A 22,320-nucleotide genomic window follows, 5' to 3' on the forward strand; every position below is an offset into this window, starting at 1 on the left:
TTTTTTTTTTTTTAAATCATTCCGTTAGGTTGCTTATGTTTTTTTGCATATGTGAAGAATTAATTACAGACATTTGTCTGCTTTTAGCAAGAAAGGAACATGTATTTTGAATATGGCATTTCTTTTTACATAATTAAATATAGATGAGTTCATCAGATATTTTTAATTCATTTTACAGAGAGCTATTACAAAAAAAAAAAAAAAATACTATTGTATTTACCATTTTAGTCATTCATATTTAATATGCAAAATTCAGTTTTATTTAATTGATGAATATAGATTTGACATGGGCCTATTTTGTTCTTTAAATAATATTTCCTTGTCTATTTCTTAATATTTTGAGTTTCTTTTGGAGAAACTGTTAAAGTACTAAGATTCTGAAATATGCCTGCAATTGTGATATATGTAGAGTTTTACTAGTGGTATAGCTGAACTAGTTATTTAGTAACGAGGTCAGTATTTCATAATATTTTAAATTTTTTATAATTTTATGATTAAAAAAAAAAACTACCTTTAAAGACAATTCTCAGTTAATATTTTTCTGTTAGTTAAAATTCACATCTACTCATTAGATATTAGCTAATAAGCATTTTATTTCAAATGAAAAATTAATTATTTAATAAATATTTTTATATTTAGATCATAATATATAAATACAAAGTTCTCTTTTTTTATCTTTTCTTAAATCATTGCGAACACATTGTTTTACAAACTAATATGTGCAATTTGTTATTATTGAAGAATGTGGAGAATATGAGCGTAGAGGAGAAATTGTTCAAGTTAAACATAAGAAAGGCACCTGGGGTGATAATTCAGACAAAGCATAGGTTTGTTAAGGAGAAGTCTTGTCTGACCAATTTGACTGGATACTATGATCTGGTTACAAAGGAACTGGATACAAAAAATAACTTTGATATCATATACTTGGTTTTCAGGAAAGCTTTTAATACTGTTGCACATGGAAGATTACTGTACAAATTGGAGCAGTATGGCACTAAGGGCAAGTTGTTACAATGGTTAAAAGGATGGTTGAGTGGGAGAAGATAGTGTATAACCATTGGGCACTGCCTTCATGGAATAATGTTATTAGTGGAATCCCCCAGGGTTCGATGTTGCACCCATTATTGTTTTGTATATTTATCAATGATATTGATGAAGATATATCAGACTTAATGTCCAAGTTTGCAGATGATACGAAGGTTGGCAGGATTGTTAATGACAGTATACTACTGCAACGGGATCTAGAAAAGCTGGGTAGATGGGCTGAGAAGTGGCAACTAAAGTTTAACATTGACAAATGCATATGGGTAGAAGTAACCCCAGAGAAATATACCAGCTGTGTGGTATTACACTCAGGGAAGTGGAGAATGAAATAGACCGGGGGGGGGGGGAATTGTGTAGTCAGATATGAAGTTTTTTGAGCAGTGCAGACAGGCTGCTAGAGCAGGTCATGGGGGTCTTGTCAATTATATTCAGGAATTTTGGTAGTAGAGATAAGGTGATTATCCCTTTGTATAAGGCAGTGGTCAGACTGCACCTTGAGTATTGTGTACAGGTTTCGAGGACTCATTTTAGGAAGGATGTAGAGTTGCTAGAATGACTACAGAGAGATACAACAAGATTGGTGAGTAGAATGAAGGAGTCCTCTTACCAAGAAAGGCTTAAGCACTGCAAATTGCAGCGTCTGGAGACTAGGCACCTGTGAGGTGATCTGATTGAAGTGTATAAGGCCTTGAATGGGTTGAGCAGGCTCAATGCTGATGGGATTCCTCCTCTTGCTCAGATTACAAACCTGAGGGGGAATAAATTCAAATTGAGGAAAGACAGTTGCAGAATAGATGTACAAAAATTTGCCTTTAGCCAGTGGGTGGTTAATTGCTGGAACAAACTTCCATCTGTCCTTGTGGAAGTTGATAGCTTAAATAATTCAAGGAAGATCTGGACAAACTTTAGAGCAAATGAACGTGTGAACTGGGATTTTTTTTTTTTTTTTTTTTTGCTGTATAAGCTTGCTTTTTTGCATCATATGCCGCTTCTAATGCTAATGCTGTTTCTTGTATTATTATAGTGCATTGAAAGCAGAAAATTTTGGTAACATTGTGTTTATAATGGGATGTGAAACTATTTTTCGATCGTTGACATGTCATACTTCGCTGAACTTCCGTTGAAAGGATCAAGTGATCTGCATGTTTTTGAACAAAATCAAAACACAAAACTAAGCTACATTTGTGAGATTGAAATTGTGTTATCGCAACTTTCAGACATGAAAAAAAGAACATTGATAATCTTTTTAAGTATACAGAGGAAATTAACAAACAACTGAAAATCACTGTCAAGAGTATGAAGGAAGGCAGTTCCAGAAATAAGAAGTTGAAGGAATAAATGAGGAAGAAAAAAACTTCGTTCTGTGAGTTTGAAGTTGGACAGTCAAAGGATGCTGACTGTTTGCAGCACGTGTTCGGTGGTTTTAAAGAGACGGAGAATTATAGAAGCTAATTTAGAAGAATTGTGCCCATGGAAGTATCTATAAAAAAGAGTGGAGAGACTTTGTAAGGGATAGGTCTTTAATTAACTTACCTGCCATTCTTTTGAATGGAGTATAGAAGCCTGAGAGAGGTTATGGAGCCACCCCCAGATGTGAGAACAATATCCCATGGTAGGGCACATTTCAGATTTGTATTGAGTGAATTGTTGTTTAGAAGAAAAGTAATTCCAAGAGCGAAAGAGAAAACCCAGTTTTTTAAATGCACAGGAAGAAAAGTTTGATGTGCTTATGCAGAGAGAGAGAGAGAGAGAGAGAGAGAGAGAGAAGAAATCAGAGTAATAGCATATGTGACCTTGTCTAGAAATCTGAGTGTCATTGAAGGTAAGAATAGGAGCAGAAGAATCCTTTTTGTGCAATATAAGACAGGACTGAGGTTTAGAAGGATTGAAATCAACTAAGTTACCTTTGCCCCACTGAAGAATTACCTGGAGATCAGCATTTAAGGAATTTATAGAGGATACAAAGGGTACTAGGAAAGTTTTGCAATATGACGCAACAATGAATCACAGGAAGCTGCTTGTTGCTGTATGTTGAGACATGTTCATACGTGCATAGTAGCCGCCGCGCCAAGTCGATGGGCTCAGTTATTCATTAGTAGTGAGAGTGTAAAGTGCTTGCGATGGCATCGTGGTCACGAAATGAGATAAGGACAGTTTTGCGGTATAATTTCGTGCGTGGTTTAACCATAGACTAGTGCTTAGAAGAAATGACTCTTGCACTAGATGATGATTGTCCACATCGTACAACGATATTCAGGTGGTATAGAGAATTCCAAAGGGAAAATTTCACTCTGGAGGATTCGGAGAGGCCGGGAAGGCCACGAACGTCAGTTACGGAGAAAAACGTTACTGCTGTGAGGAAAATGCGTGACGAAAACAGGCGAGTGACCTACCAACAGATAGAGGATACTTTGGGCCTAAATGCACCAGCAATTCGTTCGATTCTGCAAGATCATTTGCACGTGAAGAAACTTTGTTCTCTCTGGGTGCCGCATCAACTGACTGAAGAGCAGATGACACGACGTTTGACTTGGTGCCGGGAGATGTTAAAAAAGTTTGATAAGGGACAATCTCGGTATGTGAACAACATCGTGACAGGTGACGAGACTTGGCTGTACTATTACGATCTGCCGACCAAGGCTCAAAACAAAGTTTGGGTCTTTGATGATGACGACACACCCGTAATTGTCAGAAAATCCCGATCTCTAAAGAAGAAAATGATAGCTGTATTTTTCAAATCGAGTGGAATTGTGGAACGTGTCGTTTTGGACACGCAGAAGACAGTCACAGCTAAGTGGTATACTGAACAATGCCTGCCTAAAGTCATTGGATCTATGAAGAACCTGCGGCCAAAGTCAAGAATGGACACCTGGTACCTCCATCACGATAATGCTGCAGCTCACCGCGCCAAAGCCTGCACCGAATATTTGACCACGACAGGACTGAAACTTCTCGAGCACCCTCCCTACAGGCCAGACCTTGCTCCCTGCGACTTTGCACTGTTCCCGCATGTGAAAATGAAGCTAAAAGGGAGGCGGTTTTCCGGTGATGAGGACCTTCTACGGGCTTGGGACAACGAGTGTGCTTTACTCCCTAGTGAAACTTGGCAGAACTGGTTTAAAGATTGGTTTCGGAGGATGGAGAGGTGTATTGAATGTAGAGGAAATTACTTTGAAAAAATTAAATAAACAAAGCTGTATTGCAAAACTTTCCTAGTACCCTTTGTATTTGAGAAGTTGAAGCTGTTTTTGCCCTGTACAAATGGTTGAAACTGTTTGTGTAGGATAGGTTTCTCAAAATGGAAAATGAAATGCAAAGTACTTTAATCAGAAAAACTATGGATAGGATTTCTGATCAATGGAAGGTCATTAATATACATTCATTTTTTTTTTTTATTATTATTTTTTTAAAATTTTTATTAGCAAGAGTGACTAGGGGTCATTAATATATACAAGAGGAAAAGAGTGGGAGAAAGAACTCTCACCACACCCAAGTGAACCTTGGGGAACACCAGCATTAGTGGAGAAGTTAGAAGGCAGCTATCTATCATCACCTATGCAGTGAGCAGCAGGTAGCCAGGTGGGAAGGAACAGCAGTGCGTAGCGCATGCTTCTTGATTAGACCGGGGTTCGAGCCCGTCACCACCAAATACAGAGGATGCGGAAAGGTTCAGAGAATAACCACCGCATATCCCGGAGCAATATGGCCTTAGTTGCTAATGCTCCTAAAAACCAAAAAACAAACAAGCAGTGAGCAGTCAGAGAGACAACTAGGTACTCAATTGCAAAAAATAGTTGGCAAACCATAAGATGGAAGCTTATTTAGAAGACTTTTATGCCAAACAAGATCAAAAGCTTTTGTTCAACTGCTCGAGTTTTACTAAAATTTTCCACTGAATTTGTCCATAATCGGGTAACATAAGCCAGTATGTCACCAGTGGGTTGACACTGATGGAATCTGTAATGGCAATCATAAATGACTGCTTTACAATAAGGTGGTGGAAGGTTGCTAGATAGTTCAGGAGTTGGCAGTTAATGGATTTCTCCATTACTTTAGAAAGAGTAGAAGTAAGTGCAATGAGATGATAATTGGATGGGTGAGATTTGTCACACTTTTTTATGAACTGGCTGGATATCATCAAATTTTCAAGCCAAAGTTTCAAGGAAAACACCAGTGGAATAAGAAGTGTAAAAAAGCAACACAGAACAGGAGTAAGCTTGCTAGCACAGGTTTTTAGAACAAGAGGAGAAATACCATTAGAACCAGGTGCTTTCTTGGCATCAAGACTTCAAAATTCTTCTGACATCCTTTTGATGGTAGACCACAGGAGGCATTGAATGGAGTGTACTGGGAATGGTAGAAAGTGGTTTTTAAAAATCATTAATACACAGGTTAGAATAAAAATAGGATGCTAGCAGGTCAGCTTTATCTTTAGCTGAGGTGGCTATAGAACCATCTAGTATTTACAGAGGTGGGCAAAATTTCAGCCAATAGCTTTGGCAAGAGATCAGAATGCTCGACTATAATTTGCACAAGAAGTGAGTTTTCTACTCTTAGCCTGTTCAAAATCTAGTTTGGACTGATTAATAACTGCTTTACAATGTTGCGAGCTTTGCTATAGGCAGAAAATCAAGCTAGTGATTTTGGATACATACCAGTTTTTATATGCTACATTCTCATCTTGACCAGCTTTATTGCTAAACCAAGGTTTAGATAAACAAAGAAATTTTAGGCGGGAATGCAAAATAACAAACTGCATACCTACAAAAATAATTTCACTAACACATCTGAGCAAACACTGACATCAGAAGATTTAAAACGGTAAACCAACTAAGGAAAAGAAGAATAAAATTCTCGCAGATCATCCCATTTTGTATTCTTGTAATGGCAAACAACACGAGGTTGAAAATGGCCATGAGATAAAGGCTCCATTGTTGAAGAGACCATCACCAAGTTCTGTTCTGAGGGCTGGTCACCTCACTTGATTTCTTGCAAGCGTTGTTTGTGAGAAAAAAGATCTGGTATTCTGGTAGGTAAATGAACAATCTGTGCAAGGTTATTAGTAATTGCAAAAGCTTCAGCATCTCAACCAGCTGGGTCAGTGTGACTAGAAAATGGATGCCAGCTGTAGTTGTGAATGTTAAAATCACTAAGGAAAAATACCTCACTGTTTGTAAAGTTGGACTGGAGAAAGTCAGGTTTCAAAGAAAGGAAGTCAAAGGGTTTCAAGTGATTAGTGGAGTTGGGAGAATGAAAGAGGCAACAGATGAATTTGACAGAATGTGATTGAGAAATTTTAAGCCAGATAAGGTCAAAAAGAGGAGATTTCAGTTGTACTAATTATTCGCTGTATAATTCCTTTTGTTTTAAAGGTGGTATTTGCTCATGTGTCTGCACAGATAATCCCTTGTCAGAGACTTAGTAATTATACAGTGAATAATTAGGACAACTGAGATGAGCAGTGGTTGAATTAACCAATAATTGGGATTCTTTCAGAAAAAGTTTGTGGGACTTTGTGTTACTCTAAGTGGAAATGGACATCATTGAGATTGGAACTGAGACCATGTGCATTTTTGAAATGAACAAGGAAGTGTTTAGAAGGTTTAAATATTTTCACAAATAAGTTTGTTCTGTTAGTTTGACTAATCATGATGTATTCAGTAGTAAGAAAAGGTGGGGAGGGCATGCTATATGAAGTAATGAAATTTTTGGATATGGCATATGCATGGCTATGGCCTTAGCAGCCTTTGTGCCATTAAACAACATACCAACAACAACAACACATGGCAAGACTGTACCCCACTTGTTGGCATAACATTGCCTCAACAACATCCCTTCTCACACACGGTACCTGGACTTCTCTTGTTACTATCTGGAAAAGTAGAGGCTGTGAGATTATACACTAGCTGATCCAGAAGACTCATACATAGTTATCAATATGTTCTGTCCATTGGACTATCTGGCTGCTGGCCTGCAAACACTGTTTTAGAGCTGTACCCTTGAAATGTAAGGAAGATTAGATCTCACTGTGATGCTCATAACCTCAAAAAACATTAATCATACTGCATGATGACAGGGGTGGGGAGTTGCTGGAGCTTTGCATGTGAGAGTAAACACGGGTTTCACCACTTTGAGCCTCCAATAAGCAAAGTGGTGCTATTGCACTGGTTGATGAGAGTCATTTACCACTTGGTATAAAATCAGTAAGCTTAGGTACTAAAGTTGATTTTTTATACAGTTGTATTATGGTTTCTCTTTGAATAATATTTATGAAATTTATTACAGGTAAAACAAGTGCAATTTAAAATTAAGGAGAGAATTAAAATTAAAAGTAGTTTTGAAAACATCCTTTTTATTTTATTAATGTTCCTTCTGTTTAATCATGATAATGTCAGCTGTATTCACCAACTTTTTTTTTAACAGACACTAAAAAAAGTTAAAAAGGCTATCATTTTGTTTTTGTTATTTAACTTCATTGAGTAAATAAAAGACATCTGTAATTTAAACAATTATATCATCAACCTTTGTAAATTTTGCAAATGTTTAATAGTGGTGCTTATTCATATCCCAGGCAGCAAAATGTTGATCTGAATATGGAAGCAGCTATGGAGTATCATCCAGAAAGTTTTGGTCAAGTTGTAATGCTGTATATTAATTGTAAAGTCAATGGTCACCCTGTGAAAGCATTCATAGATTCAGGTAAGGCATGACATAGATAAAGGTAATTAGGGAAATGTAATTTCCTAATAGGCATTTTAATAGCATTATAAATTGAAGTGTTAAGTATGTATTTACTTGAATAATTTCCCTTATTGAATAATTTTTCTATTGTTATAGAAAAATTAAGTAAATAAAATATTAACACTTTTCCATACAAAAAATTAGTTTTTTGGAATGTTATGATAAGAAACTGCAAAATTTCTGACCCTGAACAGTTTCACTCACAGAACTAATGTGATGATGTTTCTGAATTTATCTTCAGACTTCATTGGGCTAGGATGGGATCTCTCTCTCTCTCTCTCTCTCTCTCTCTCTCTCTCTCTCTCTCTCTCTCTCTCTCTCTCTCTCTCTCTCTCTCTGACTACTAAATGTACCAAGTCAAACAGACAAAAAATTACCATGATGGACCTCATGGCGATTTTTGTGATAAAAAAAAAAAAAAAACTATTATTTTAAAAACATTACAACACAGCCCGTAAATCATTGCTCTAGACAAATCTTAGGGCCGACCGGGCTAGCCGGGTGGGTAAAGTGCCTGCCTGGCAACCGAAAGGTCGTGGGTTTGATTCCCGCCTCGGGCTTGGATCAAAGTACTGCAAAAACCCTGGGAGGTGCATTATGGCCACAGAAGCCTATGCGCCAACAACTACCAAAAAAAAAAAAAACAAATCTTAGGAAAGATCATCTCGAGCAGAGCTGTGCAATTAAATTTTGTGAGAAATATTCTTGATCATTAAATCAAAATTATAAATTGATGCTTAAGTCACTACATATAAGATATTAACTTTATTTTCGCAATCTTGCTCTAACATAATAAACGACAAAGTAGGGTTCAGAATGTCTGTTGTGATGTTCTGAACCCAACTTTGTTGTTTATTATCCAGCCCAGAAAAGAGAGAATTAAAGAAAAGATATAAAAAAAAATGTTAGTTTCTTAATAAAAGTATAATTCTAGAGTAAATATTTTGGAAGGGTTTATTTTTGATTATAAACAGTTTTGTAACTTGGTTAGAATGGCTTGTTGCACTTCACTACTTTTCTTAAATACACTAAATCAGAATTGTTAAGAATTGGTACAGATTTGGTACACACTCAGAATTGGTAAGTATGTTAGAAAAGTTGTAAAATGTGTGTAGTAGATATTCTCTTTTATTGTTTTAGTGTACGCCTTTCAAGAATTCAGCTAACTGGTACTTATTGAAACAATGCTTTCTAACAACAGACAAAGTTGACATGTTACCTTAGTTGTTCTCCTGAAATAAACTATGTTATTGTTTATTTAAATGTAATATTAGTATTTAAACAACCCAAGTGAGGCAAGTGAGAATAGTTAGGTAAACCACAGTCACACTACTTATCTAAATTTATGAGCTTAATTAAATAAGCAAAAATTCAAAAAGATTAATTTGTAGGTGCTGAATTAGAATATAAGACTTATATTTTAAAAATAAGCTCTGAATGTATTTCTGGGAATGTAATTTGGAATTTATACATTTACAGGTTTCCAATTTTCATTACATTTTAGCATCTCTGATATACAAGTAATATCAATTTACAATTATTATAGCAAGATTGTTAACAGTTGGAGTTAAGTATTAATTAATTTATAATTTTGATTTAATGAACAAGAATATCTCATGGATCTCTTTCTCCCAACATGTTATTGAATAGCTTTGCTCTCTAGATAATTTTTCCTGAGGATGTTTAGAGCAGTGATTTATGGGCTGTGTTGTGATATTTTTAAAATAATACTGTTTCATACAATTTTCTAGTGATGACTGACTAACTGGGTTAAAATAAATTTATTTAGCAGTACACCACGCACCAACTAAGCTGATGAAGAGGCACTTCATCTCGAAAGCTACTGTGTATTTTAACACTTTTATCATATCGTCTTTTAACACTTTTTAAACTCTGTTTTAGTATTTTATGTATATAGCAATTATTTATTTCAATAAATTTATTTTAACTCAGTTGGTCGATCATCACTAGAAAGTTGTATGATATGCAACCCGACACTCAAGCCCTGTTTTTTAATAATACATTACACGGTATATGATTGCCAGGGTCTTTCTTTTGAGTCCCCAGTCTACTCGACTGATCCTGGCAATCATACCTGCATGATTTCTCACTTTCTTCGCCAAGTAGATCAAATGGGGGTACACTGACGGTGGTAGAGAATGAAAAGGACCTGGGGGTAATTGTGCAGGCAGATATGAAGTTTTCTGAGCAGTGCAGACGGTCTGCAAGAGTAGCTCATGGTGTCTTGTTAATGTTATATAGGGATTTTTCTAGCAGGGATAAGGAGGTGATTATCCCCATCTATAAGGCAATGGTCAGGCCACACCTTGAGTACTGTATACAGGTCTGGAGGCCTCATTTTAAGAAATATGTAGAGCTGTTGGAACGAGTACAGAGAAGGGCAACAAGATTAGTGAATGGAACAAAGGGTTGCTCTTACGAAGAAAGGCTTAAGTGTTGCAAATTATAGTGCTTGGAGACTAGGCACCTGTGAGGTGATCTGATTGAGGTATATAAAGCCTTGAATGGTTTGAGCATGCTCATTGCTGATGGGATTCTTCCTCTTACTCAGAATAATCACCTGAGAGGGCATAAATTCAAATTGAGGAAAGACAGTTGTAGGATAGATGTGCAGAAGTTTGCCTGTAGCCAGCGAGTAGTTGATTGGTGGAACAGACTTCCATCTTTTGTTGTGGATCTTGATAGCCTAAATAAATTTAAGGATGTGCTGGACAGGTATTTCGAATGAATGGAGGGGTGAAATGGGAGCTTTTTTTTTTTTTGGCTGATGCTGTATAAGCTTGCTTTCTTGCATTGTATGCCTCTACTAATGCTAATGCAAGTTGATTTGTAATTGTACCAGAGAAGGTTAGAGAAGCCAAGACTGCATATGAGAAAGCACTGGCTAAGAGAGAGAGAGCGCAAAGCAGGAACAGGGAATTTTTTGTGTTATGCAAATACAAGGAAGAAAAAAGTGAATCAGATTGGATTCTCGTGTGCTGGGTATGGGAAAAGTCCTAGACAACCCTGCTAATGTTGCAGATGAATTGAGCAGGAGCTTTTCATCTGTCTGTACCAAAGAGAGACCCTTCATTCTGAGAAGAGGCTGTGCAAATGAGGCTGAGCCATATGAAATTAGTGGGATAGTAGGCGTGATGTCAAAATTTTCAGATGATATAAAGATTGGTAGAGTAGTTAATCATCACACCAAGCAACGCTCTTTCAGAATGACTTGAACCGGCTGTAAAAATGGTCAGAAAATGGCAGCTATGTTTTAATGCTGCAAAATGCAAGGCAAGGTCTTTCACTTGGGAAATAGCAACTCAAAAATAAATTATACACTTGGTGGTGTTGAATTAAATACAGTACAGGAAGAAAGGGATCTGGGACTTATAATATGGGCAGATATGAAGTTTTCTGAGCAGTGTAAACAAGCACCGAGGAAAGCCCATAGTGTCCTATTGATGATTTGTCGAACATTATCCTGTGGAGATATGGAAGTTATAGACCTACTGTATAAAGCAGTTATAAGACCACATTTGGAATACTTTGTTCAAGTATGGAGAACCCATCTGAAAAATACATTTGAGCTTCTTGAAAATGTCTACAGATGGGCAACTTGCATGGTGAGATGAGCAAAAGCAAGATCATATGAAGAAAGACTCCGAATATCTGGGCTACAGAGCTTGGCAACCAGGCACTTTAGAGGTGACCTGATTTAGGTTTATAAGGCACTGAGAGGAGTTAGTGCAGGGATGGTGAATCCATGGCATGCGTACTAATTTTATGGGCATGCAGAATTCAGAGCGTCCTAAAAATTTTTACAAACTTCGAAACAACATTGTTCCAGGAATCCACCTTGTTTAAATGTTTCTCAAACCTACAAAGATACAGCACTGATCTTGAAACTGATGAGAAAACACCATCGGAGCCTTCAAATGCTATATCTGAATGTCATCGAGTCAACTATTGAACAATTTTCTTCAAGATTTGTTAAGTTCAGAGAATTGGAATAAACTTAAAAATTCATCGTTTGTAGACAGTGTAAAAAACTAGCTGAACTGAACCTGAAAATGTTTCAGTGGATCAACCTGGATGATTTTGAGATGCAATTGATTGATTTTCAGATCAGCTCAATTTGGAGGCAAAAATTTATCGACCTCAGAGCTGATTTAGAAAATATTGAAAGGTAACGATTAACAAAGAAAACTGCAGAAAATGAGGTATTAAAAGTTTGGAATTCCATTCATGAAACTTTTGTCTGTTTAAAAAATCTCGCAACAGCATTACTAACAATTTTTTTATTGACATATTCTTGTGAGGAGTCATTCTCAGTGATGAACTTGGTTAAGTCTAGTTGGATGAAACTAATGCTGCTATTGCTCTAAAAGTTACAAAGTATAAGCCCGATATAAAGTATCTGTCGTCAATGATGCAGCAACAGAAGTCTCACTGATGTTAAATATACTTACTTTCCTTTTGATGTCTTTTTATTTATAATATGAGAGGTTTATCATTTTATATTAGATTTTTTCTGTAAGCTAAAAGTAAAATTTTTTTATCAAGTATTTTATTTTAATACCTTTATTAAAACATCTTTGAAATATCTTTTATTTCATCCTCTTTTTTTTTTTTTTTTTCTCTTACACTCTTGTCAAGTAAAACCTATATGAGGAAAAATAATGATATAGAGGGGCATGCAAGGGTAGTTTTTTAAAAGGATTTAGCCAATTTTGGCACACACACCCTTAAAAAGGTTTGCCACCCTTGGGTTAGTGAAATGAATGAAGGTGAAATTCTCACTATTATAAAGAATTCCAGAAGTAGGAGCCATAAATTGAAATTACTGGGGAAGTGGTTTAGACTAGATCGCAAGTTTTCTTTTAACCAGCAAGTTGGGGATTGTTTTATATAAGTAGTTGAGACTGACAGTTTGAATAAATTCAAAAGTCAACTGGATGGTGGGAAGCAAATAATTTGTGTTTTCTTATCTACTCATCCCCCTCCCCCTGTCAAGTGCAGTGAAAGGCTGTGGTTTCCTTGTTCTTTATGGCTATTACTGTTTGGTTACTTCCATCAGGATAATGTACTATGTCAAATGCATGGATCATTCGAGAGTGAAGCTTTTTCTTATCGTATATAATCACGAGACAAAGCTCTGATTAGATGTATGAAAGTTTTGGTAAATACTACACATTATATTATGAGGTCTTGGGAAAAATGAGATATAAAAGGAGATTCCTTCCTGATCATTTTTCTTGTGATGTGTAATAGTGAGAAAAAGCTGTGTTAAGCAGATGTGAACTGATATTCATAAAATATTGATTAATTTTAGTATTAATATTAATAGTAGAAAATGAAACAAGGAAGAGAAACTTATATAGTATTCACAAAAAAAAAAAAAAAAACAAAACCTACCCACCTTATCTGCCCATCCCTTCTGATAATTTGTCTAATGCTTCCATGCTTCCTTAAATTTATTCAAATTATCCACTTGGGTGACACCAAATGCAAGTATATTCCAACACAGTTTATATTCTCTTATGTGTGTTGCTTGAGAAAAAATGATGATGCCATCAGCTTTTATTTTACTCCATCCATTTAAAACCCCAGGTCTCATCATTGGTAGCAGAACTGAAATCTTTCACGGTAGGAATACCCTTTTTGTATCTGTGACTAACCTTATTGCCCTTCTCTGCAACATTTCCACATCCTTCTGAAAATGAGGTTTCATTTTATTTCATACTGGTAGAATTGAACTTCTCGTTTTACTTTATTTAATTGGCATTGTTTACTTTCAGGAAATTTTGAAAAAGAGATACATTTCTGTTTAAGTTTTTCATTGTGTAATTAATTAATTTATGATCAGGATAATTTGGAGTTTATGGAACGATTATGGTTTTATTGTAACCTTTTCGTAAATAACAATATATTTATTGTTGTAACTTAAGAAAGCATATAGGTTATTCACATTTTTATTATTTTGTGTATTATTATTATTATTATTATGAGCTTTTTTTTTTTTTTTTAGGTGCACAGACAACCATCATGAGTCAAGCATGTGCAGATCGTTGTAGTATCATGAGGCTGGTTGATACTCGATGGGCTGGTGTAGCTAAAGGAGTAGGAACCCAAAAGATAATTGGACGGGTTCATTTAGGTGCTTATATAAATTTTTTTTTTTTTTGGCATTCTTGATGAAAAAACAGTGGTAAATATTTTTTTTAAATTCTGAGTGAGACCGTAGTGTATACTTTAACATTATTATTACTCTCATTCATTCAGTATTCTGACTTTGTGTCAATGTTTGGGTGCAAATCCTATTGTAGACCAAAGGAAATTCTAGAAGCCTTTTTCAACACTATGATTAGCCTGTTTAAGGCATTGGCTAGGTTTCACTTATGAATTATTTCAGATTATTCTGATCCAATTTCAATGTTTATAATTTATAGGTACACAGTGTGTCTATGACAGGTTAGGTTTGCAACTGTCTGAGTCATGTAAATATTATAAAAACAGGTATAAAATAAGTATGCTATGCATAGACTACAAGGAAGGCTTGGATCATATAAAATGTGGTATCACAAATGAAAAAATGTTGTGTATGGGTGGGGAACTGAATGCTAATTATGGCATATTTGATCTATTATTATTATTTTTTTTCTCTCAGTCAGGTGGGCCTTGATCTCCTTGTGTTCTAACTGGTGAGCTTGCATCACCCCCAGATATTTGTAGGTGTCTTCAGCTGGTAGTTCCATTTGACTGGATGTCCTTGATGCAATCCATGAGTCTTGCCTTTGTCTAGCATTAGCATTAGTAGAGGCATTTGATGCAAGAAAGCAAGCTTATGCAGCATCAGCCAAAAAAAAAAATAAATTAATTAATTAAAAATAAATAAATAAAAAATAACCACTTCCACTTCGCCCCTCTGTTCGTTCGAAATACCTGTCCAGCTGAGCCTTAAACTTATTTAGGCTATCAACTTCCACAACAAGGGATGGAAGTCTATTCCACCAACCAACCACCTGCTGGCTAAAGGCAAATTTCCTCACGTCTATCCTACATCTGTCTTTTCTCAATTTGAATTTATGCCCTCTCAAGTGATTATTCTGAGCAAGAGGAAGAATCCCATCAGCCTTGAGCATGCTCAAACCATTCAAGGCTCTATACACCTCTATCAGATCACCTCGCCGGTGCCTAGTCTCCAGACACTGTAATTTGCAAAACTTAAGCCTTTCTTCGTAAGAGCACCCAGCTGTTCCATTCACTAATCTTGTTGCCCTTCTCTCTACTCGTTCCAGCATCTCTACATCCTTCTTGAAATGAGGCCTCCAGACCTGTATACAGTACTCTAGGTGTGGTCTGACCATTGCCTTATACAAGGGAATAATCACCTCCTTATCCCTGCTAGAAAAATTCCTATATATCATCGACAATACACCATGAGCTACTCTTGCAGCCCATCTGCACTGTCAGAAAACTTCATATCTGCCTGCACAACCACCCCCAGGTCCCTTTCATTCTCTACCACTGTCAGTGTAGTACCACAGAGTTGATACATTGCTCTATGGTTGCTGTTTCCCATATGTAGTACTTTACATTTGTCAATGTTAAACTTCATTTGCCACCTCTCAGCCCATCTGCTCAACCTTTCCAGATCCTGTTGCAGTAGCATAGTGTCAGTAGTGTCCTTGACAACCCTGCCAACCTTCGTATCGTCTGCAAACTTGGACATTAAGCTTGATATACCATCATCAATATCATTTATAAATACAGAAAACAATAATGGACCCAATACTGAACCCTGAGGGACTCCACTAATAACACTAGTCCACAATAAGCAGTGTCCATTGATTACCACTCTCTGTCTTCTCCCCCTCAACCACCCCTTTATCCATAGCAGCAATTTGCCTCCAATGCCACACTGCTCCAATTTGTGCAACAGTATCAAAAGCCTTTCTAAGATCCAAGTATGTAATATCAAAGTTATTCCCTGCATCCAGTTCCTTTGTGACTGCATCACAGTATTCAATCAAATTGGTCAGGCAAGACTTCCCCTTAACAAAACCATGCTGTGTCTGAGCTATAACTGAAGTCTTGTCTAGATGATCTTGCAGTGCTTCTTTAACCAGTGCCTCCATTGATTTTCCAGGAACAGAAGTTAAACTAACAGGTCTATAATTACTTGTGTCGCCCTTTGATCCTCCTTTGTGAATTGGGGTCACATTTGCACATCTCCAGTCCATTGGTTACTTCCCCTGAGTTCAAGGAAGCTCTCATAATTATGGCTAAGGGTTTGCTTACTTCCTTTGCTGCCTCCTTTAATATAACTGGATAGATCCCATCCACCCCAGGTGCCTTTCTTGTATTTATCTTCAACAATTTCTCCTCCACTTTACTCTCAGTTATTACAAGATTCTCTAGCTTACTGCCAGAGTTGAATACACCTCTGGCATTCCCCTCGCTGAATAACTCCTCATGTGTGAATGTCGATGCAAAATATTCATTCAGTTTGTTAGCTACCTGAGCAGGATCATCAACATTTGACCCATCGATATCAAGTGGACCAATCTGATTCATCCCCTTCCTTCTAGAGTTTACATAAGTAAAGAACTCTTTGCTGTTTTTCTTTGCATCCCTTGCCAAAGATTTCTCGTAATCTGCCTTCGCCTGCCTAACCTCCTTTGTAACTTGGTTACAGATCAACTTGTATCTATCATAGGCTTCTGTGTCATGTGTTAATTTGTATGTATCCCATGCATTTTTCTTCTCTGCCATATGTCTCATTAGTTCATCTGACATCCACTTAGGCCTAAACCTTTAACAATATTTCTTAGTTGGTATGTAAAGCCTAGTAGCTTCCAAGATAAGTTCTTTGAATGCTTCCCATTTTGAATTTGCTGTTGGTAACATCATCAGTTGGTCCCACTGTATAGAATTTAAATACTGTCTCAGTCCATCGTAGTCACCTTTACGAAAGCAATAACCCTTCCCTTTACCCCTAATGGTAGTTACCTCTTTGAGTAAATCCGACTTCAGCACACTGTGATCACTGCCACCTAGTGGTTCATTTACCTGCAGATTCTTAATGCATGAAGAATCACTACTGATAATCAAATCAAGAGTATTACTCCCTCTAGTTGCCTCCTGAACATGCTGATGTAGAAAACAATCATCCAATAAATCCACAAAAGCCTTGCTAGTGTGTGTGTGACCAGCCCCCAAATTCCAGTCAATATCTGGGAAATTAAAATCCCCCATTATAAGACTCTCTGATTTACTGGCCCACTCTATTTCTCCGTACAGTTTCTTATTATACTCATCAGTCATTAGGCCTATAGCACACTCCTACTCTCAATTTTGATCTCCCAATGCTTATGTCACACCAAACTGACTCGACACTGCACTGTCCAGCGATGTCGACTGGCTTCACTTCCTTGGATTTTATGTATTTCTTAACTAATAGCATAACCCCTCCTCCCTTGCTACCCTGTCTATCCTTTCTGTAGACATTGTACTCCTCAAATTCCAGTTCTGCATTCCTTATATCTGTGTGACACCACATCTCTGAAATCCCCACAATATCTGCCTTTGATGTTTTGAGCAATACCTCAAATTCATCAAATTTATTTACTAAACTCCTAGCATTGGTGTACACGCAAGTATACATGCACCTGTTCTTTGATGTTTTGAGCAATACCCCAAATTCATCAAATTTATTTACTAAACTCCTAGCATTGGTGTACATGGGCAAGTATACATGCACCTGTTCCTTTTCTTAGCTACTCTAAAACAACCTGTGTTTATTTGTACCCCAATGATTCCTAGCAGTCTAGGCCAAATTGCATCTTGATGTCAGTACTGAACTCTTCAGTGATCTGGATTAGCTGTTGGAGTTGATTCTCGGTTGTAGCATAGAGTTTGACTTCTGTGTACATCAGGTGAGAGAGGGTGTCAGCTTCTTCCTCCTTTCTTTTAGGATATATCCATATTTGCTGATTTGAGCATGATGGACACAATAGGTTGATTGTTAGACACAACCATAGTGGGCTCGGGGCATCTCCCTGGAAGATTTGTCTTCTATGGTGATTTGTCTATTTGTGATGTTCTCAACCTTGACAGTGGTCCTCCAATTTTGCCATCAATGCTTGGAAGTGTGTGAGCGTCAGGTGACTTTGTAGATTTTTACTATCTATCAGGTAGCTGTGAGGCACAGAGTTGAAGGCCTTGTAGTAGTCAATTAGGCCGTGTACAGGTTACTGTTCCCTTTCTTCTTTCTTCTCTGTATGGGTGCTTTTTTTCCATCTTACAAGGGGTACTGGTACCAGCATAGAGTAGTTATGTTTGGCTATTATTATTGGTCAAGGAACTCTGACTATCCTGCAGGTGTTCAGGATTGCAGCTTCTGCAATCTTTTTTCACAGTTCTTTAAGTGTTCTCTGGAAAGCCTGTTACTGCTAGGTTCTTATATAGACTCTTTGGCACCATGCTATCAGTGCCAAAGTACTTGCTCCATATGCCACATCTCTTTGACTTCCTGTCAAAGGTCTGTGTATTTCCTGATTTTTTTCCTTGTAGGATTTCTGGAGTTGGTTGCTGGTGTTAGGCACTACTATATCCATCTTTTAAGTAGTCTTTCCTTCATGTCAGTGAGGGTTATATTCAATCTGTTGTGGGATTGTCTTGTCTGTTCTTATAGCGCAGTCCCAGTACAGCTTTTATCTCTAGTACAGTCTGAGGTTCATACTTTTAATACTTTCTTTGATGAACTGGTATTTTTTTTTGCTAATTGCTCATGATTTTTCTTCTTATGTGATTTTTTCCACCCTCTGATGTGTACTGGAACCAAGAGCACTGGTTCTCTTTGGTTATGATTATTATCATTATTGTTCAAGGGACTCTAACTATCCTGCAGGTGTTTTTCTAGAGTTCCATGTTAAGTGTTCTCTGGGAGGCCTGTTGCTGCTAAGTTTATGAAGGCTCTTTGGCACCATGTTGATGGTTGACATGGTGATTGAAATGGTCATTACTTGTTCCATATGCAAAATTTTTTTGACATCTTGTCTTAGGTCTGTATACTTGGATTTTTCCTCATAGATTTTTTGGAGGTGCTGATGTTGAGCACTGCCATGTCAATCAGGTAAGTAGCCAATTCCTTCTTGTTGATTGATGAGGGTGATTTTTTTATTTTTTTCCCCTTCCTACGGCAAGATTACGAACTCAGGTCCATCATATTGGTGGTCTGGTATTGTAAGCACTGAACTAATTGCTCCCCTCAATAATCATCATTATTATTATTATTATTAATGTTGCTCTTATATTATATCTCCTTGATTGGGGGATTCCACCTTGTGACAGATATTGCTGCCAAGTACACAGGGTGGTTGTTATGTCTGGTGTTACTGTTGGTCGAAGAACTCTGACTATCCTACAGGTGTTCAGGATTGTAATTTTCTGGAATTCCTTGTATGTGTTCTCTGCGAGAACTATTGCCTCTAGGCTGTTACGTAGGATCTTTGGCACCATACCAGTGGTTGACATGATGATCAGGATGGTTGTTAGTTGCATATGCCACATCTCTTTTGATCTCCTGTCTTAGGTTCATGTACTTCCTGATTTTTTCCCTCCTGGGTTTTCTGGAGGTTTCTAGTGTTGGGCACTGCTACGTCAATCAGATAGGTAGCCTTTTCCTTCTTGTTGACAAGGATTATGGCTAGTCTGTTGTGCAGGATGATCTTGTCCATTATTATGGCACAGTCCCAGTACAGCTTGTGGGTTGGGTTTCTAGTACTGCCTGGGGTTCATACTTATGATACAGCACAGTTTCTTTGATCAGCTGGTATTTCCTTACTAGCTTCTGGTGTATTATCCTGGCTACCTGATCATCTACAAGTATACTCAGTCTTGATGATCACCTTGCATCCCACAGTGATGTGTTGAATCGTTTCTGAGGAAAGGTGGCATCATTGACATGTGTCATCTGACACTCCAGGATTCATCACTATGTATTTTCTATAGTTTTTGGTGTTGATTATCTGGTCTTGGATGGTGGGCAAAAATTCTTCAGTCTCGGGGTAGAGCATCGCACTTGTGGGCCATGCATTATAAGCCATTTTATATGTGTGAACTCCATGTCAGACATTGTAGTGTCTGACATGGAGTGTCTTCTTTGTCCATCTTTCTAGATGGACAAAGTTTGTGCTGTCTGGGTGGGAGGGGACTCCTCATTTAGATTGAGTGGGGTATGCCAATTGTCTGTCTTCCTTATGGCCTGGTAGAGTGCTGCTGGAAGTAATCCAGAAAAATGCCCTCTGATGCAGTCCATGGGGCTTGAATTTGGCTAGACCAAATTCCATCCTGTTATCATTGCTAAATTCTTCGGTGATCCGGAGTAGTTGCTGGAGTTGCTTCTTGGTTGCAGCGTAGAGCTTGATGTCATCCTTTGTTGCGGTATAGAGCTTGATGTCATCCTTTGTTGCGGTATAGAGCTTGATGTCATCCATATACATCAGATGGGTGAGGATGTAGAGGTTTTTCCTTCCTTCTTTGAGGTTATATCCATACTTTCTGCTGTTGAGCATGGTGAAGAGCAGGTTGAATGCTAGACTGAACCACAGTATGCTCAGTGCATCTCCCTGAAAGATTCCTCTCCTGATGGGAATGGGCCTGGTTGTGATGTTCTTGACCTTAATGGTGGTACTCCATTTTACCATTGTTGTTTCTAGGAAGTTTGTAATAGTAATAGTGGCATGTGATGCAAGAAAGCAAGTGTATGAGCTTATTTAGCATCAGCAAAAAAAAAAAACAACTATTCCCTCTAAAAGGTTAGTCTAGGACCTCCTTGAATTTATTTAAGCTATCAACTTCCGCAACATCAACAGATGGAAGTTTGTTCCAACAATTAACCACCTGCTGGCTAAAGGCAAATTTCTGTACATTTATTCTACAGCTGTCTTTTCTCAGTTTGAATTTATGCCCCCTTAGGTTCGTAAATCTGAGAAAGTAGGTGAATCTCATCAGAATTCAGCATGCTCAACCCATTCAAAGCCTTATACACCTCAATCAGCTCACCTCGCAGGTGTCTAGCTCCAGCCACTGCAATTTGCAGAAATTAAGCTTCTCTTGGTAAGAGGATCCCTTCATTCCCCTCACCAATGTTGTTGCCCTTCTCTGTACACGCTCAAGCAGATCTAAAATCCTTCCTAAAATGGAGGCCTCCAGACCTGTATGCAGTACTCAAGGTGTGGCGTGACCATTGCCATATACAAAGGGATAATCACCACCTTATCCCTGCTAGAAAAATTCCTGTATATCATTGACAAAACCCCATGACCTGCCTGGCAGCCCGTCTGCATTGCTCAGAAAACTTCATATCTGACTGCACAATTACTCCCAGGTCTTTTTCATTTTCTACCACCTTAAGTGTAGTACCACACGGTACGTTCCTCTGGTGTTACTTCTACCCATATGCAGTACTTTGCATTTGTCAATGTTAAACTTCAGTTGCCACTTCTCAGTTCATCTGCCCAAATTTTCTAGATCCTATTGCAGTAGCACACTGACATTACTGTCATTAACAACCCTGATAGCCTTTGTATCATCTGCATCTTTGATACTAAGCCTGATATACTTCATCATTGATAAATATACAAAACAACAGTGGGCCCAATACCGAACCCTGTGCGACTCTACTAATAAAATTAGTCCACGAAGAGCAGCGTCCATTGATTACCACCCTCTTATCTTCTCCCACTCAACTACCTTTTTATCTGTTGTAGCAACTTACCCTTAATACCATTATGCTCCAATTTGTACAGTAGTCTTCTATGTGCAACAGTGTCAAAAGCTTTCCTGAAATCCAAGTATATGATATCAAAATTATTTTTTGCATCCAGTTCTTTTGTAACCACATCATAGTATCCAGTCAAATTTGTCAGACAAGACTTTCCCCTAACAAACCCATGCTGTGTTTGAATTATTGCTGCAGTCTTGTCTTGATGATTCTGCAATGCATCTTTAACAGGTGACTCCATTATTTTACCCGGAACAGAAGTTCAACTAACTGGTTTGTAATTACTCGTGTCACCCTTCGATCTCTGTTTGTGAATTGGGAATACATTTGCATATGTTCAGTCCGTGGGGACTTCCCCTTAGTCCAAGAATGCTCTCATAATTATGGCTAAGCATTTGCTTAGTTCCTTTGCCACCTCCTTTAATATAACTGGATAGATCCCATCCACCCCAGGTGCCTTTCTTATTTAACCTCAATTTCTCCACCACTTTGCTCTCAGTTATTACAAAATCATTAAGCACCCTGTTACATGGTGCACTATGGCCACAGATGCCAATGCGCCTAATAAATCCCCAAACAAACACCCTGTTACAATATGATAAACTTCTGGCATTCTCCTTCCTTAATAACTCCTCATGGTTGAATGTAGATGCAAAATACTCATTCAGTTTGTTTGCTATCTGAGCAGGATCATCAACAGTCAAACCATCGATATTAGTTGGACCAATCTGATTCATCCCCTT

At 37.6% G+C, this 22,320-nt stretch overlaps 1 protein-coding gene across 3 annotated transcripts in view; it reads left to right on the forward strand.

Annotated features, from left to right (window-relative positions):
* The window catches only part of rngo (DNA damage inducible 1 homolog rngo), a 210,460-nt gene that overhangs the window by 128,220 nt on the left and 59,920 nt on the right, over window positions 1-22,320 (forward strand). For all 3 annotated transcript variants that reach the window (XM_090368801.1, XM_090368800.1, XM_090368802.1), the window contains exons 4-5: window positions 7,616-7,743; window positions 13,817-13,945. In XM_090368801.1, the coding sequence (XP_090224927.1) occupies window positions 7,616-7,743; window positions 13,817-13,945 (257 nt within the window). The remainder of the gene's footprint in view (window positions 1-7,615; window positions 7,744-13,816; window positions 13,946-22,320) is intronic.

This window comes from Mastigoproctus giganteus, chromosome 2 (genome assembly GCF_048544385.1).
Source record: "Mastigoproctus giganteus isolate SK-2022 chromosome 2, ASM4854438v1, whole genome shotgun sequence".
Classification (NCBI taxonomy): Eukaryota; Metazoa; Arthropoda; class Arachnida; order Uropygi; family Thelyphonidae; genus Mastigoproctus; species Mastigoproctus giganteus.